This window comes from Aquarana catesbeiana, linkage group LG01 (assembly GCF_042186555.1).
Source record: "Aquarana catesbeiana isolate 2022-GZ linkage group LG01, ASM4218655v1, whole genome shotgun sequence".
Lineage (NCBI taxonomy): Eukaryota > Metazoa > Chordata > Amphibia > Anura > Ranidae > Aquarana > Aquarana catesbeiana.
In genome coordinates this window covers 665,184,923-665,203,059 of record NC_133324.1, presented here as the reverse complement: position 1 = coordinate 665,203,059, position 18,137 = coordinate 665,184,923, and the positions used below count along the sequence as shown (strand labels likewise).

General features: G+C 43.9%; 1 protein-coding gene across 1 annotated transcript in view; it reads left to right on the top strand.

Annotated features, from left to right (window-relative positions):
• The window catches only part of DKK2 (dickkopf WNT signaling pathway inhibitor 2), a 154,941-nt gene that overhangs the window by 110,567 nt on the left and 26,237 nt on the right, over positions 1 to 18,137 (top strand). The window contains exon 2 of the mRNA XM_073602017.1: positions 1,402 to 1,552. Coding sequence (XP_073458118.1) covers positions 1,402 to 1,552 — 151 coding nt within the window. The remainder of the gene's footprint in view (positions 1 to 1,401; positions 1,553 to 18,137) is intronic.

Here is an 18,137-nt window from a genome sequence, read left to right as displayed (position 1 = left end):
TGTGGTTGTAGCTCATGCTGATTAGTTCAATTTTGGCTTTGGTTTCTATGGACATTGGCAATGGAAAGGGTTGCTTTGAAGTTAGCATCTTTCAAAGCTGTGCAGTTTAATGCTTCAAGCTTGTATATCAGCTATTAATTTATTTCTATTTTTTTTTTTTTTTGTGCAAGTTATTTTATTATGATGTGAAATTATGTCTGGTAAGGAAACGCTTACATATTTTTTATATCAAACAATATTGCATAGAACTGGCAAAGTTTTAGCACTTAAGTTAATTAGCATAAACCTGTTTTCCATTATACTATTTTAAAAGGCTGCCCAAAAGCAGATAATCCAAGATTTCTGATGTTACCGTCACTGCGCAACAAAGCTTATTCTATGCCCCTCTCTAAGTTGGATAGACTTTGTTACTGGGGCCTGACTTTTCCTGACTTCATGGCTGAGCCCTAACAACTGCCATTTAGGCCAGGGATCCTCAAACTACGGCCCTCCAGCTGTTGCAGAACTACACATCCCATGAGGCATTGTAAAACTCTGACATTCACAGACATGACTAGGCATAATGGGAATTGTAGTTCCTGAACACCTGGAGGGCCGCAGTTTGAAGACCCCTGATTTAGGCTATCCCACGAGATGTCTCTGTAGCTAGTAAAGGTACTCTCACTCAACATGGGGATGGCAGTTGGTGGAGCTCACCAATGAAGCCAGGGAAAGCCCACCCTAGTAACAAAGCAAAATGAAATCAGGCAAGACCACAGAAGACGAAGAGGCTTTCCTAACTAATTATAGTAACAGGCTATAGCAGGCTTCTTGTGATGTGTGCTCTTAAGGGTTACAATACTTTTAATTGTATAAATTAATTTACAGACCAGTTATATTTATTTCAAACAGGTAGCATAAAGTGATTTGGTATTATTGAAAGAGCAGTATTATTTCACTTTTCACTTTTTATTTCACTTTTATTGGTTAATGTGACCCACATATCTGCCTAAATCTTTTGTACTTGGGTTTATATTTAGAACTCCCAGGCATCCCCTAAACCCAGATGCTCTATTGTGCTTCTGTGGTTATACTTCCATCTCCCCTTTACCATTCTATTGATCATTGAGGACAGCCATTAAGATTCAAAAGAAGATGAGCAAGAATCATAAACGAGAGCTGTGGTTTCTGTTTGCATAACTGAGTACTTGTGTTTTAGGAATACCTACATTAGATGGTAAGATCGACAAAAAGGTTTAGTATAAGGTTATTGAGGAAACTTTGCACTAGATGTTTGCTGACTGGTCACCATGAGCTTCTAACTTGCACACTGCCTACTAGGTATATTTGTGCATGTTTGCACTATACAATAATGATCTGGAATAATTTACCAATTAATATTATTACTGCTATTTGTTCCAGGCATATCCCTGTATAAGTGATAAAGAGTGTGAAGTAGGAAAATATTGCTACAGTCCTCATCAGGCCCCTTCCTCCTGTATGGCTTGCAGAAGAAAGAAGAAACGCTGTCACAGAGATGGCATGTGCTGTGCTGGTAATCACTGCAACAATGGTAAGGTGATAAAAATGTAAAGATAGTGTGGCTATCTTTAGACACTCATACTATATATTGACAGATTCTACTTTATGTATTTAACTCTAATGCCATCAAAGATAAGGCGTTAAATACAGAAAATTTATGAAAATAGTAATTGCAGTGGTGAAACATAGTAGTGGAGGTGATTCTGGCAGGCGTGTCAGGTATAACTATACCACATAGAAAAAGTTGGGGCCTATTATGGCACATTTACATTGTAAAATATCCCCTTATGATGTTTGTGATCCAGTATATCACTCTGTTGCTAGATTTTCCATCTTCTCCCTGTCCTCTCTCAAGCTTGGAGTCTTTGACTGATCTGATTGGCTGGGCTAGGATTACGGAACTCACACATGCATACAGGAGTTTTTTTTTTCCCCTGGCACCAAAGGCATGCCAAGAGTGTGCACCCACGGTCAAGAAAAAAAAAAGTAGCATAAACTTCTGAAAATGCACTTACATAATGCTTTAAAGTGGTTGTAAACCCTTTACAACCACTTTTTACTACAGGTAAGCCTATAATAAGGTTTACATGTAGCTACCTCGGATATCTCCTGCACGGTTTAGGAGATATCCCCTGTATCAGCATGTGGGCACTGAAGCAACGGCATGTTCATACCGTTGCTTCAGCTAGTATGCCGTTACTGGCAGCTCCCATGTGCATGCGTGGAAGTGACGTCATTGCGGCTCTGGCCAATCACAGCTCCGGAGCCTGCGATACCCGGAAGTAACTCCGGGAACGATATCGCCGGCTGGAGCATTGCACGGGGGCCGCTACGGGGGCTTTGATCTAAGGTAAGTAATTCATAATGAGCTAGTATGCTATGCATACTAGCTCATTATGCCTTTGTCTTGCAGGTTTTTTTTTAGTGGGTTTACAACCACTTTAAAGTGTCATTAAACTCACATCATTAAAAACTGTCAATAAATGCTGTATTAACCACTTGACCACTGGGCACTTAAACCCCCTTAATAACTAGACCAATTTTCAGCTTTTGGTGCTCTCACATTTTGAATGACAATTACTCAGTCATGCAACACTGTATCTATATGAAAAAAATTTTTTTTCACACAAATAGAGCTTTCTTTTGGTGGTATTTAATCACAGCTGGGTTCTTTATTTTTTGCGCTATAAAAGAAAAAATCTGTAAAAAAATGCATTTTTCTTCATTTCATTTCTGTTATAAAATTTTGCAAATTAGTAATTTTTTTCATATATTTTGGCCAAAATTTATACCGCTACACATCTTTGGTAAAAATAACCCAAATCAGTGTATATTATTTGGTCTTTGTAAAAGTTATAGAGTCCAAAAGCTATGGTGCCAATATCTGAAAATTGATCACACTTGAAGTACTGACGGCCTATCTAATTTCTTGAGACCATAACATGCCAGAAAAGTACAAATACCCCCCAAATGACCCCTTTTTGGAAAGAAGACATTCCAAGGTATTTAGAAAGGTGCATGGTGAGTTTTTTGAAGTTGTCATTTTTTCCCACAATTCTTTGCAAAATCAAGTTGTTTTTTTTTTACTTTTTTTTTCATATTAGCAGGTTATTTCTCACACACCACATATGCATACCACAAATTACACCCCAAAACACATTCTGCTATTACTCCTGAGTATGGCGATACCACATGTGTGAGACTTTTACACAGCGTGGGCACATACAGAGACCCAACATGCAGGGAGCACCTTCAGGCGTTCTGGAGCACCCAGGCCAATTCTGACATTTCTCTCCTACATGTAAAAATCATCATTTATTAGCTAGAAAATTACATAGAACCCCAAAACATTATATATGTTTTTTTAGCAAAGACCCTAGAGAATACAATGGCGGTCATTGCAACTTTTTATCTCGCACGGTATTTGCGCAGCAATTTTTTGAACGCTTTTTTTTGGAAAAAAAATAGTTTTGTGCTTTAAAAAAAAAACAAAACAGTAAAGTTAGCCCAATGTTTTTGCATAATGTGAAAGATGAAGTTACGCTGAGTAAATAGATACCCAACATGTCACCTTTCAAAATTGCACGCGCTTGTGGAATGGCGCCAAACTTCGCTACTCAAAAATCCCCATAGGCGACGCTTTAAACTTTTTTACTGGTTACATGTTTTGAGTTACAGAGGAGTTCTAGGGCCAAAATTATTGCTCTTACTCTACCGATCATAGCGATACCTCACATGTGTGGTTTGAACACCGTTTTCATATGTGGGCGGGACTTACATATGTGTTCACTTCTGCATGTGAGCACACAGGGACAGGGGCGCTTTAAAAATTTTTTTTTTTTTATTGTTCATTTTACTTCATTGATTTTAGTTTGATGCTTTTTTCCAAAAAAACATTTTTTTGACCACTTTTATAACTATTACAACAATGTAAACATCCCTTATAATAGGAATATGGCATGACAGGTCCTCTTTACAGTGAGATATGGGGTCAATAAGACCCCACATCTCACCTCTAGGCTGGGAAGCCTAAAATTAAAAAAAATAAGATCCTGGCTTTGATCGTAGCGGTGAGTCGGTAGAAGCACCGGAGGGCGGCGGGAGGGGGGACATCCCCTCTCGCCTCCCGTAAGAACAATCAAACAGTGGAACAGCCGCTATGATCATTCTTCTGGTGTAGGGAATTGCTGGCTAAAAAAGTTGATATCTGAATAATGCCTGTAGCTGCACTCATCATTCAGATATCCCCGCACAAAGTCAAGGACGTCGTATGACAGCCGGCGGGCGGGAAGTGGTTAAAAACGCATTTTTTTTTAACACAAAGTTGTCCATTTATACAATATTTCTAACATATAGCATGTACATACCAAAAATGACACCCCAAAATAGATTTTCCTACTCCTCTTGAGTACGGCGATACCACATGTGTGAGACATCCACAGCCTGGCCACATACAGAGGCCGAGTACAGCTGAGTATGGCTGAGCATGGCAGAGCATGGCAGAGTATGGCTGAGCATAGCAGGGTATGGCCGAGCATTGGCTGGGTATGGCTGGGTATGGCTGAGTATGGCTGGGTATGGCAGGGTATGGCTGGGTATGGCAGGGTATGGCAGAGTATTGCGGGGTATTGCAGAGTATTGCTGGGTATTGCAGAGTATGGCAGGGTATCGCCGAGTATGGCTGAGCATGGCTGGGTATCACCGAGTATTGCAGAGTATGGCTGGGTATGGCAGAGTATTGCGGGGTATTGCAGAGTACTGCGGGGTATTGCAGAGTACTGTGGGGTATTGCAGAGTATTGCGGGGTATTGCAGAGTATTGCAGGGTATTGCAGAGCATTGCACAGTATTGTGGGGTATTGCAGAGTATTGCGGGGTATTGCAGAGTATTGCGGGGTATTGCAGGGTATTGCGGGGTATTGCAGAGTATTTCAGGGTATTGCAGAGTATTGCATAGTGTTGTGGGGTATTGCAGAGTATTGCACAGTATTGTGGGGTATTGCAGAGTATTGCACAGTATTGCGGGGTATTGCAGGGTATTGCGGGGTATTGCAGAGTATTGCGAGGTATTACAGAGTATTTCAGGGTATTGCACAGTATTGTGGGGCATTGCAGAGTATTGCACAGTATTGTGGGGTATTGCAGAGTATTGTGGGGCATTGCAGAGTATTGCACAGTGTTGTGGGGTATTGCACAGTATTGTGGGGCATTGCAGAGTATTGCACAGTGTTGTGGGGCATCGCAGAGTATTGTGGGATATTACAGAGTATTTCAGGGTATTGCACAGTATTGTGGGGCATTGCAGAGTATTGCACAGTGTTGTGGGGTATTGCAGAGTATTGCACAGTATTGTGGGGCATTGCAGAGTATTGCAGGGCATTGCAGAGTAGTGCAGGGCATTGCAGAGCATTAGGGATGGCTGAGCATGGATGGATTGGATGGCTGGATGTCACTGAGCAGCGCTATGCAGCACTATGGGCACTACACATCCAGCCCACAGCCCTGCTGCCATCCATCCATCCCCCTCTCCGCTCACAGTGTACCGATCAGTACAGAGAGGGGAGGAGAGGAACCGGCGTCATGAAATAACGCCAGTTTGTTTACATGTGATCGCTCCGTTATTTGAAGGAGCGATCACATGGTAAATGGCCGCGATCAGTGGCCATTTACCGGGATCCGTGATAGGACCCGGCGGTCACGGATGTGTTCCGGTGCGCGCCCCAGGGGGCGCGCGAGAGGGGAATTCTGGGAGGATGTCATAGTACGTGCTCCCAGAGTTAAGCAACCGCCCTGCTGCCGTCATTCGGCTATGGGCTGATTGTTAAGTGGTTAAATGCTGTTTATACTCACTCAGTCCCTATGGGATTTGTCTTCTATATTTTGCAAAAAATCCTGTTTGATCCTGCTCTTTACTATCCCTCCTTCCTTGTTTGTGTTCCTGCTTCAGCCAGAGATTGTGTAAACCAGCCATTGACACATCTACTGAGCATGCTCCAGTTTCAGTCCCCTTCTAAGCTGTTTAATTCCTTGTTTTGTCTTATCTGTGCAGCCCATGTGACTATGGAGTCACACATGTGAGTGTATACACAGGGAAAAATAACAGCCTACTCCCTCCCTCCTCCTCCATGCAGACTAAACAGCGCTACACAATGGGGAGGGAAAATAACAGCCTACTCCCTCCCTCCTCCTCCATGCCCTCCTCCTCCACGCTACACAATGGGGTTGGAATATTACATGTTGAATGATGGAGGTGTGACCTCCCTGTAATTATAAGCACATAAAAACAATAGGTACAGGCTGGAGGGCGGTGAAATAGGCTGTGATTGGCAAAACCTTGCCCTTGATAGCCCACACCATGTTTTTTTTTTTTTTACAAATAACGTTCTTTTTTGAAAAGTTATGCATAATTACAGAATAACCAAATTCGTGATGCAAATGTTAGGTAGTTACAGAACATTACAGGTGAATAATTAAAAACTCCGCATGTAAGTTATACTGTGACTTCGTTACAAATACATCTACATGTTAGTGTTGCCCGCTCACCATTTTAAACTTCGTAGTATCATACAGATAATATTATCTCATTATCACTATTTTAATCAGGTGGAACGTCATCTAAATCATCACAGGTGGAAGCCTCGCTCAACCAAGGATCCCAAATCTTTCCGTACTTTGTAGGGCATCCCCTGTGCACATAAATTTCTTTTTTGTAAGGTAGCACATTGTTAATTGCAGCAACCCATTTCTAAATGGTAGGTGGTATCGCCCTAAGCTATTTCCTTGCAGTAAGTAGTCTGGCTATAAACAATGTTTCTTGTAGAAACACATGATGAAACTTGTCAAAGTCGGGGTTTGGGAACACCCCTAGTAAACATTGTTTAGGGCACAATGTTAGGGGTTGAACCCATTTTGTCATGAATGAACTTAACTATATGGGACCAATAGTCCTGTATCACTGGGCAAGACCATAGAATATGAAAGAATGTTCCGTTGGCTCCCGCACATCTGGGGCAAAGTGGGTTGTAATTTTCTCTCAACTTGGCTAATCACAGAGTGGCCAGGTAGGACCTATGTAAAATATATAGTTGTGTGAGACGGTCTGAAATCTTATGTGATACTTTTTTGCAAGCGTCTAGCACTTCTTCCCACTCATCATCCTCGATCTCACCCATGTCCCTAACCCATCGATCTTTTAACTGATACGCAAGTGTCGCTGCAGTGGGGCGCATAAGACAGGAGTAGAATGTGGATATCAACTTTTGGAACTCAGAGCCAGTTATCATCTCTAAAATATCCAATTGCTCCAGATTTGGGGGGGATTCATGAAATTGGGATTGAAGAGCATGGCGTAGTTGGAGATATCAGAAGTGCGAGGAGTTGGCAAGGTCAAAGTCATCTTTGAGTTGTTGGAGTGATATTAAAATGTCTCCTCTATACATGTCTGCTAGGTAAACCACCCCATTAGTGATCCATAGGTCTTGATCTGGTAGTTGCTGTAACTTGGGTAGGCCAGGATTATCCCACAGCGGTGTCTACCTATGCGTTGAAGGGAGTTTGAGTTTATGTCTTACTACTGCCCATATCTTACAGTGGTCATATAACAGGCCCTTGCGACCTCCAAGGTTCCTGAACTCACCCGGGTCTCTAAGAATAAGCTGGAGGGGGTGTGTGTGTAACTGAGTGAATGGAGAACATATTAAAGCCATATATCATTCCTTATCTCCTTTGTCTAGATGGAAAAAGTGAGACAATTGTGCTGCCAAGTAATATAAGTTGAAATCCGGTAGTGCTGTGCCCCCTAAATCAGTGGGATTCTTCAGCACTTGCTTGTGACGTGTCTTGCCCCACACAAACGTATTCAAGATGGCTTCTAGGGACTTAAATATCCGCAGGGGTATATAAACTGGGGCATTCCATAGGACATATAAAAACTTAGGTAGCAGAATCATTTTTATCAAGTTTATACAGCCCATGACTCCCAAAGGTAATCTGGACCATGTCTATGTTTTATTCTCTAATTTAGGACCGTGAATAATGGCTCTAGGTTTAGTCTGATAAAGTCCTCTGAGGAACGGGTGATTATAATACCTAGGTATTTCAATTCGCTAACACGAATTAGAGGGGAAGAAGCCTGCATCTCTGATGGGGCCCCAATATCTAAAGGGAGGATCTGGGATTTCTCCCAATTGATCCATAGCCCTGAATAGCTCCCAAATTGTTGTATAATTTCAAGGGCTGTTAGCAGGGATTGTCCCGCATCTTTCAGATACAGGAGCATATCATCCGCATATAAACTACCGTATATACTCGAGTATAAGTCGAGTTTTTCAGCACATTTTTTTGTGCTGAAAGTGCCCCCCTCGACTTGTACTCGAGTCAAGCACTTTTCTGCAGCAAAAAATTTCATTTTCGGAACCGACTTTGGGGCCCCGTATCTCAGGGCCACTTGGTGCTAGGAACCCCAAACCCAGTGGAACTTGTACCACAATATATCCAAAGATGGAGTTCCTAGCACCAAGTGGCCCCGAGATACGGGGCCCCAAAGCCGGTTTGGAAAATGTCATTCTCTGCTACAGAAAAGTGCTTGACATTTTCTGAACCGATTTTTGGGGCCCTGTATCTCGGGGCCACTTGGTGCTAGAAACCCCAGCTTTTTATGGTGCTAGTTCCACTGGGTTTGCACACCAAATTTGGGGTTCTTAGCCCTAAGTGGCCCCAAGATACAGGGCCCCAAATTCGGTCAACTGTGTCCATCTGCAGCAATGTCATTTTGGGACCCTTTGGGTTCAGAGACCCCAAATTTTGGCTGCAGCTAGGGGGCATCTAGGAACCCTTAACTACCGAGTTTGAAGTTGGGACCTATGGCTGCAAATGGGCACAGTGAGGCATGCAAATGGGCACAGTGAGGCTGCAAATGGGCATTGGCAAATGGGCTCTTTTCCACTTACAGTAGCTGTGCATTTCTCACCCTCGTCTTATACTCGGGTCAATAAGTTTTTCCCATTTTTTTTGTGGTAAATTAGGGCCTCGACTTATACTCGGAACGACTTATACTCGAGTATATATGGTAATCTTTTCAGTCAGATATCCGCGGCTTAACCACTTCAGCCCCGGAAGGATTTACCCCCTTCCTGACCAGAGCACTTTTTACAATTTGGCACTGCGTCGCTTTAACTGCTAATTGCGCGGTCATGCAATGCTGTAACCAAACGAAATTTGCGTCCTTTTCTTCCCACAAATAGAGCTTTCTTTTGATGGTATTTGATCACCTCTGCCGTTTTTATTTTTTGCGCTATACACGGAAAAAGACCGAAAATTTTGAAAAAAAATGATATTTTCTACTTTTTGTTCTAAAAAAAATCCAATAAACTCAATTTTAGTCATACATTTAGGCCAAAATGTATTTGACCACATGTCTTTGGTAAAAAAAATGTCAATAAGTGTATATTTATTGGTTTGCGCAAAAGTTATAGCGCCTACAAACTAGGGTACATTTTCTGGAATTTACACAGCCTTTAATTTATGACTGCCTATGTCGTTTCTTGAGGTGCAAAAATGGCAGGGCAGTACAAAACCCCCACAAATGACCCCATTTTGGAAAGTAGACACCCCAAGGAAATTGCTGAGAGGCATGTTGAGCCCATTGAATATTCATTTTTTTTGTCCCAAGTGATTGAATAATGACAAAAAAAAAAAAAAAAAAATTACAAAAAGTTGTCACTAAATGATATATTGCTCACACAGGCCATGGGCATATGTGGAATTGCACCCCAAAATACATTTAGCTGCTTCTCCTGAGTATGGGGGTACCACATGTGTGGGACTTTTTGGGAGCCTAGCCGCATACGGGGCCCCGAAAACCAATCACTGCCTTCAGGATTTCTAAGGGCGTACATTTTTGATTTTACTCCTCACTACCTATCACAGTTTTGAAGGCCATAAAATGCCCAGATGGCACAACCCCCCCCCCCCCAAATGACCCCATTTTGGAAAGTAGACACCCCAAGCTATTTGCTGAGAGGCATGTTGAGTCCATGGAATATTTTATATTTTGACACAAGTTGCGGGAAAGTGACAATTTATTTATTTATTTTTTTTTTTTTTTGCACAAAGTTGTCACTAAATGATATATTGCTCACACAGGTCATGGGCATATGTGGAATTGCACCCCAAAATACATTCTGCTGCTTCTCTTGAGTACGGGGATACCACATGTGTGGGACTTTTTAGGAGCCTAGCCGCGTACGGGACCCCGAAAACCAATCACCGCCTTCAGGATTTCTAAGGGTGTACATTTTTGATTTCACTCTTCACTGCCTATCACAGTTTCGGAGGTCATGGAATGCCCAGGTGGCACAAACCCCCCCCAAATGACCCCATTTTGGAAAGTAGACACCCCAAGCTATTTGCTGAGAGGCATGGTGAGCATTTTGCAGCTCTCATTTGTTTTTGAAAATGAAGAAAGACAAAAAAAAAATTTTTTTTTTCTTTTTTTAATTTTCAAAACTTTGTGACAAAAAGTGAGGTCTGCAAAATACTCACTATACCGCTCAGCAAATAGCTTTGGGTGTCTACTTTCCAAAATGGGGTCATTTGGGGGGGTTTTGTGCCACCTGGGCATTCCATGGCCTCCGAGACTGTGATAGGCAGTGAAGAGTGAAATCAAAAATTTACGCCCTTAGAAAGCCTGAAGGCGGTGCTTGGGTTCATTTGGGGGGGTTTGAACTGTCCTGGCATTTTATGCACAACATTTAGAAGCTTATGTCACACATCACCCACTCTTCTAACCACTTGAAGACAAAGCCCTTTCTGACACTTTTTGATTACATGAAAAAATTATTTTTTTTTGCAAGAAAATTACTTTGAACCCCCACACATTATATATTTTTTTAAAGCAAATGCCCTACAGATTAAAATGGTGGGTGTTTAATTTTTTTTTTTCACACAGTATTTGCGCAGCGATTTTTCAAACGCATTTTTTGGGGAAAAAACACACTTTTTTACATTTTAATGCACTAAAACACACTATATTGCCCAAATGTTTGATGAAATAAAAAAGATGATCTTAGGCCGAATACATGGATACCAAACATGACATGCTTTACAATTGCGCACAAACGTGCAGTGGCAACAAAATAAATACATTTTTAAAAGCCTTTAAAAGCTTTTACAGGTTACCACTTTAGATTTACAGAGGAGGTCTACTGCTAAAATTACTGCCCTCGATCTGACCGTCGCGGTGATACCTCACATGCATGGTGCAATTGCTGTTTACATTTGACGCCAGACCGACGCTTGCGTTCGCCTTAGCGCGAGAGCAGGGGGGACAGGGGTGCTTTTTTTTTTTTTTTTTTTTTTCTTTATTATTTTTTTGCTTTTTTTAATCTTATTTTAAAACTGTTCCTTTCATTTTTTTTTTTTTTTTAATCATTTTTATTGTTATCTCAGGGAATGTAAATATCCCCTATGATAGCAATAGGTAGTGACAGGTACTCTTTTTTGAAAAAATTGGGGTCTATTAGACCCTAGATTTCTCCTCTGCCCTCAAAGCATCTGACCACACCAAGATCGGTGTGATAAAATGCTTCCCCAATTTCCCAATGGCGCTATTTACATCCGGCGAAATCTAAGTCATAAAATGCTCGTAGCTTCCGGTTTCTTAGGCCATAGAGATGTTTGGAGCCACTCTGGTCTCTGATCAGCTCTATGGTCAGCTGGCTGAATCACCGGCTGCATTCTCAGGTTCCCTGTTGAGACAGGAGAGCCAGAGAAAAACACGGAAGACGGTGGGGGGGGCATTCTCTCCCACTGCTTGTAAAAGCAGTCTAGAGGCTAATTAGCCGCTAGGATTGCTTTTACATGAAAGCCGACCGCTGGCTGAAAAGAATGATACCAAGATGATACCTAAACCTGCAAGCATCATTCTGGTATAATCACTCAAAGTCGTGAATGGTGTACCTGAAGACAAAAAAATGGTTAACAATAAAGCACAGTAAACGGTAAAGTATAAAAAATTGCATACCTGAAAAGCAAACATGATAAAACATAATAACAATAAAACATTGCAGAATAGAATACAGTAAAAAAGAGCAGAACAATAGAGAGAATAGAGAGAGAACAATAAAACGACAACTATTATTTTTTATTTTATATTTTTGTTTGTGTTTTTTTTTTTTTTTTTTACACTTTTTTTGTAACTGTAACTTTTATAACTGTAACCGGTTCCAGGTTCGGGTCTCTCAAAATGCGATGGCATCTTGGGAGACCCTGTGAAAGTGTGTCCTAGTCTGTGCAATGCTGTACCCTACGCTAATACTCAACTAGTGAATGGTAGCGTTCAAAACATTCACCAATGCAAAGACCAGGATTGACAGGAGGGACAATAATAGCGGGTGTCACGCCTATATCCGCGTTTGCTGCAGACACAACATCTTTTTTGGGGGGGTTCGTTGGGTAGGGGTACTCGGGAGGACATAAAAATGCCTCTCATGCAGCCGACTGCATTTGGTTGGGGATGTGAATGGGGGAAGTACGGGCGCTGCAGAAGTGGTGGGTTCCCAATTAGGATTGGCGAATGCAGCAGGAAGGGCATTATGGGCACGACGGGCCTGTGTTTGTCTTTTTGGTGGCAGCGGGACACTATTTGTGCTTGCCACCTCACCAGCTTGAACTGCACTTATGGGACTCGCCACGTCACCAAGTGTTACTGCAGTGCTGGTTTGACTACGACCGGGGTGTACTAGGCCGCTGGCGCTTGCCAGTTCACCAAAACGCTACCAAAAAAACTGTTAACGATCGCAGGGATCAGGCCTGACTCTGCGAACGCTGCAGTTATGCGTTTAGTGTTTTGTAAGTGACAGTGATCGATCGATACTGCACTTGGGTGGGCTGGGCTGGGCCGGGCGGAGGGGCAAAATGCAGGTGCTAGCAGGTATCTGGGCTGATCCCACTAACACTGCGTTTTTGGGAACCCTAAACTGCTGGGGACGCCAGTATAGATCTGATCGGATCAGATCAGATATTGATCAGTTCAGATACTATACCACTAAGGGAGGTGTACGGTGCGTGCGTGGGTGTTAGCGCTACTGGCACTAACCTGACGCTGCCTGGGGCTGGTGCTTGCCAGTTCACCAAAACGCTACCAAAAAAACTGTTAGCGATCGCAGGGATCAGGCCTGACTCTGCGAACGCTGCAGTTATGCGTTTAGTGTTTTGTAAGTGACAGTGGGGGGTGATTGGGGGGGGATCGGGGGACGATCGGGGGGCGATTGGGGGGGGGATCGGTTTGTTTTGTGTGCCTGGCATGTTCTACTGTGTGTGTAGTGTGTTGGTGCACTCACATTACAGTCTTCTCTCCTCGGCCCGGAACGGAAAATACCGAGCCGAGGAGAGATGACATCATTTCCTCTGCCTCTGTGTACAATACAGAGGCAGGGAAATGATCCCATTGGCTGGGAGCGATCGCGAGGGGGGGCCACGAATGGATGGCCTCCCCCTCACCACCGATCGCCGGGGGAGATTTGCCGACCGCCGCAGGCACCGGGGGGGTCCGATCGGACCCCCCACCCGCGGGCAGGCAAGGACGTACCTGTAAGTCCTTTTGCCTGCCCGTGCCATTCTGCCGACGTATATAGTCGTGCGGCGGTCGGCAAGTGGTTAAGCCCCTAACCCCTGGGTGTGTGCGGAGTGATGTTGCCAGGGGTTCCACTGCCAAGGCGTAAAGTAGAGGGGAAAGGGGACAGCCTTGCCTTGTGCCCCTGAACAACCTAAATACTTCTGAAATTTTACTGTTTATCAGGATCCTGGCACTCGGAGCTTGATGGAGAAGCTGAATCCATCTAATGTAGTTAGGCCCGAAACCAAACCTGGCCAGACGCTCCCAGAGATAGTCCCACTCTACAGAATCGAACGCTTTAGCGGCATCCAGGGACACCACCACTCTGGAACCTATCCAGTCATGTTCAGCCTGCAAATTCATATACAACCTGCGTAGATTAAACGCCGTGTTTTTTGCAGGCATGAACCCAGTTTGGTCGGGATGTATGAGATTCAGGATCACCTTGTTCAACCGGAGTGCCAGGATCTTGGCCAAAATTTTGATGTCCAAGTGTAGTAAGGAAATTGGACGGTAAGATTCGGGGAGCACCAAATCTTTGCCCGGTTTGGGTATGAGTACGATAAATGCCTCGCTCATCGATTTAGGGAGGGAGCCTGATTTAAATATATGTGTAAATAACACATGTAGCTTGGAGGCTAATGTCTCACTGTAGGTGGTGTAGAATTCTAAGGGGAGACCATCTGACCCAGGAGCTTTCGAGGGGGCAAGGTGAGACATTGCTTCCGCAATATCATCTGTAGTGATGGGAGCTTCCAGCATTTCTATTTGAGTAGAGGTTAGTTGAAGGAAGTCCACAGCAGATAAAAAATCTGCTATCTCTTGTCTAGAGTTATTTGTGGTGGACAAGTATAAGGATGCATAAAAGGAGCGAAATTCATCAGCCACTTTGTCTGGGTCTTGTATCATGGCACCCGCAGCATCTTGTAGGGCGACCACAGTAGGCGGTTTGTGTTCCAAGTGTGCCAAATATGCTAGCAGGCGCCCTGCACGCTCCCCATACTTGTACACCTTTTGTTTAGTATCAAATATTTTTCTTTCTGCCCTTTAAAAATGTAGTCCGTTCACTATACGGGTTTGTAACGTTACCTGATTCGCTGCCTCCAGAGAGGGGTTTTCTGAAAAAAACTTTTCTACCTCTGCCATTTTTTGTTCAGCCTGTTGAAGAACATGGTTAGAAGTTCTTTTATATCTGGCTATATGGTGGGATAATAGCATACGGGCATGGACCTTAAATGCATCCCATACAGTGTCAAAGGGGGCTGAGTCTGTATTTGTCCAAAAAAAGAACTCCCACTCTTGTCCCATATTCTCCAAATCAGGAACAACCGAAAGCCAGAAGGTGTTGAGTCTCCAGGCATACGAGGAGGAGGGGGAGCTCAGTTTAAGTTCTATCCAGCATGGGGCATGGTCCAAGAGAAAGCGTGGGGCAAAACCAGCTCTGTTTAGGTTCGGTAATAGGGAGTGAGAGATCAGTATTAAGTCAATACGTGACATAGTATTATGTGATGCAGAGAAGCATGAAAAGGTCCTATCAGTGGGATGGCAGTGTCTACAAGTATCGACCAGCCCTAGCTCACACACAAGCTTCCCAAATCTCGTGGGGGAGTGTGAACAGTCAGTCAGTCAGTCATACTCTGTCTAGATGTTTGTCTAGTACTGCATTGAAATCCCCCATCCACAATGCCGGAACTGATGGGAATTGTGCCATAAACGCCATTCCCTCGCTAATGCTACTAAATTGAAATGGAGGAGGTATATAAATTGCCAGCAGCAGTAATTCTAGTCCATTCAGCCTGATGTGCATAAACAGGAATCTGCCCTGTGGATCGGATCTCAACGTCAGCATGGAAAATTGTGCTGATTTGGCCACTAAGATCGCAATGCCTCTAGAGTGTGCAGAGTGGGGGGCTTGGTACACCCAACCCAGCCATGGTCTTTTAAGAGATAACAGTAATTGATCATTATGATGGGTTTCAACTAACACCATAATATCTGCACATTGTGCTTTAAGATAAGCCATAACTGCATTTCGTTTGGGTTTGGCTCTAAGGCCGCGGACATTCCACGTTAAACACTTTAAAGTAGGCATGTTGGTGCAGACAATCCATAGGCGCATCCCCCAGCCTGTGCCCACGGGTACCGCAACAGAACCACGAGTGCACAACACATCTGGGAGACACTAGCTGTGTAACCATGTCTCGCATGGGCTAAACGTGCCCCTGGGGTCCGAGGGTATCCAAAGGGCATATCCCCATAGCATGTATCCATAGGCTGTCTGCAACCAACATCATCATCTGTACACAGGCATATATAATTGTGGAACAAAATATGAAATTGAAGAACGAAAAACTTATATTTAAACTTTAAGTAAACTTGAACATGTACACTGGCCTGGCTGAGTACGTCACATTCCCGAATCACATTCACACAGGAAAAGTGCGCCCAGATAGGCCAGGGAAACAAAACTTGAGTTACATTAGTACATTCCTGAATTGCAATAACAGGGTCTAGTAGGACTCCTGCAACTAGGGGGACGAACATCCGCTGAAGAACCAACAACAGTGCGGGGGGATGACCCCCAACATCAAGCGCACAGGATCATCTAGCAAGAGAAGATAGCGGGGAATGAAGATGTGTGCCCAAAAATTAGGCATCAAAACGGGGGGCATCTCAAGGCAGTCTGAGAGTTTTGGTGGCTGCAGTGTTTCTCTGCCAAACATATCCAGAGTCAGGGGGCACGGAAGTGGAGTTCTGATCGGCAGTTCCAAATAAGGGAAACAAATAGCAATGCAATTGTATGCAGGTAGTAGAAATCATTTTCCCGCAGTGTAGTGACGAAACAAGGGACAGTGGCACAATACCTTAGTCCAGAGCCTTTTACGGGAATGCATTCGGAGAAAATGTGATGCATCTGCACGGCCGTGCAGATGGGGCCAGCATAGGTATTATTCTCCTGGTAGTGGTTGATGGGGAGCAGCTTGGTCTTCTAACCATGCGAAAACCGCCTCTGGAGTATCGAAGAAGTGAGCCCGGCCGTCTCCCACCACGTGGAGCCTGGCGGGAAACAACATGGCATATGTGTAGTGTCGAATCCGGAGTTGGCGCTTCGCCTCCGTGAAATGCGCTCTCTTCTTCTGGACCTCCGCAGAGAAGTCCGGGAACACTTTAATATCAGAATTCCTGAAGGTGATGTTACCCTTCAGTCTTGTGAGACGGAGGATGGCGTCCCGATCTCTAAAATTCAAGAATTTCGCAATAAATGTCCGGGGAGGTGCTCCTTGTGGGGGGGGTCTAGCTGCGAGACGGTGCTCGCTCAACCACAAATGATGGAGAAAACTCAGCTCTGGTAGAGAGGTAGAGCTCAGCAGATTTTCCAGAAAAGTCGGTGGATCGGAGCCCTCCGCTCCCTCAGGAAGTCCTACGAAACGGAGGTTACACCGCCTCAGCCAGTTCTCCATGTCGTCCTGCTTGGAGAGTATCGTGTGGAGCTTGTGCTGTATTCTCTCAGTGGCATTCTGTAATGGCGGCATTTCATCTTCCACTCGGCTAATACGAGTCTCCGTTTCTGTGACACGCTCCCGGAGTTTCTGTAAGTCCTGTCTAATCAAGGACACGTCAATCTTCACTTCCTCGATTTTACAGGTTAGGGAGCTTTTACAATCTGAGATTGCCTCCAGTACACAGGCCGTATCATCTGCCACTGATTCAGAGGAGGAAGGTGCATCGGCGCCATTTTCCCCCGGGGTCCCCTTCTCCTTCAGACGATATTTATTGAGTTTAGTGATCGTGTCCGCTGTTTTGTTAGGAGACGACATGATAACAATAGGTGCGGGAGAAGGCAGGCTGTGTTTTTAGGCAGTAGAAGTCACCTGCGGTCCAAGGATATCTAAAAACGGATTTCGTCTCGAGCGGAGCTCCCGTGTCGCACTCCTCACACCATGCCGGTCCAGGCCACGCCCCCCCACCATGTTTTTGCACAAAAATAATAAAGAATTGAATTCAAATATTTTATAATGATTTCAACCATTTCTTTTATATTAATTATGTGTTTTCTTTGTATTCTGAAGGCTGTTTTTTTTTTTTACATGTGACTGGCAGCAGAGCACTAGAAGCTCCTCACGCCATTATTTCCCTGCAGACAGGCTGGGAACTAGCAGGGTCACATGACAGCTGTATATTGATTGTGAAAACAGGTACTTAGATGTGTATTTTTTTTCTTAATAAATGCAATGCCATCAGCCATTAACATAAAAAGAAGGGATAATGTAAATTAAACAGAAATGAAAGGTCCCATCTAAAGGAGGCAGCAATTATTTTGCAAGCAAAACCAATGCTGCGCAATGTTTAAACAAAGTGAAGTTTAAACCACAGCAATAAAAACAAGTGAGCGCCTTCCCCCTCCTGAACCATACCAGGCCAGATGCCCTCAACATGGAGGGGTGGGTGCTTAGGGGCAGGGGGAGCTCTACTCCCCACTCCAATGCACCTTGTCCCCATGC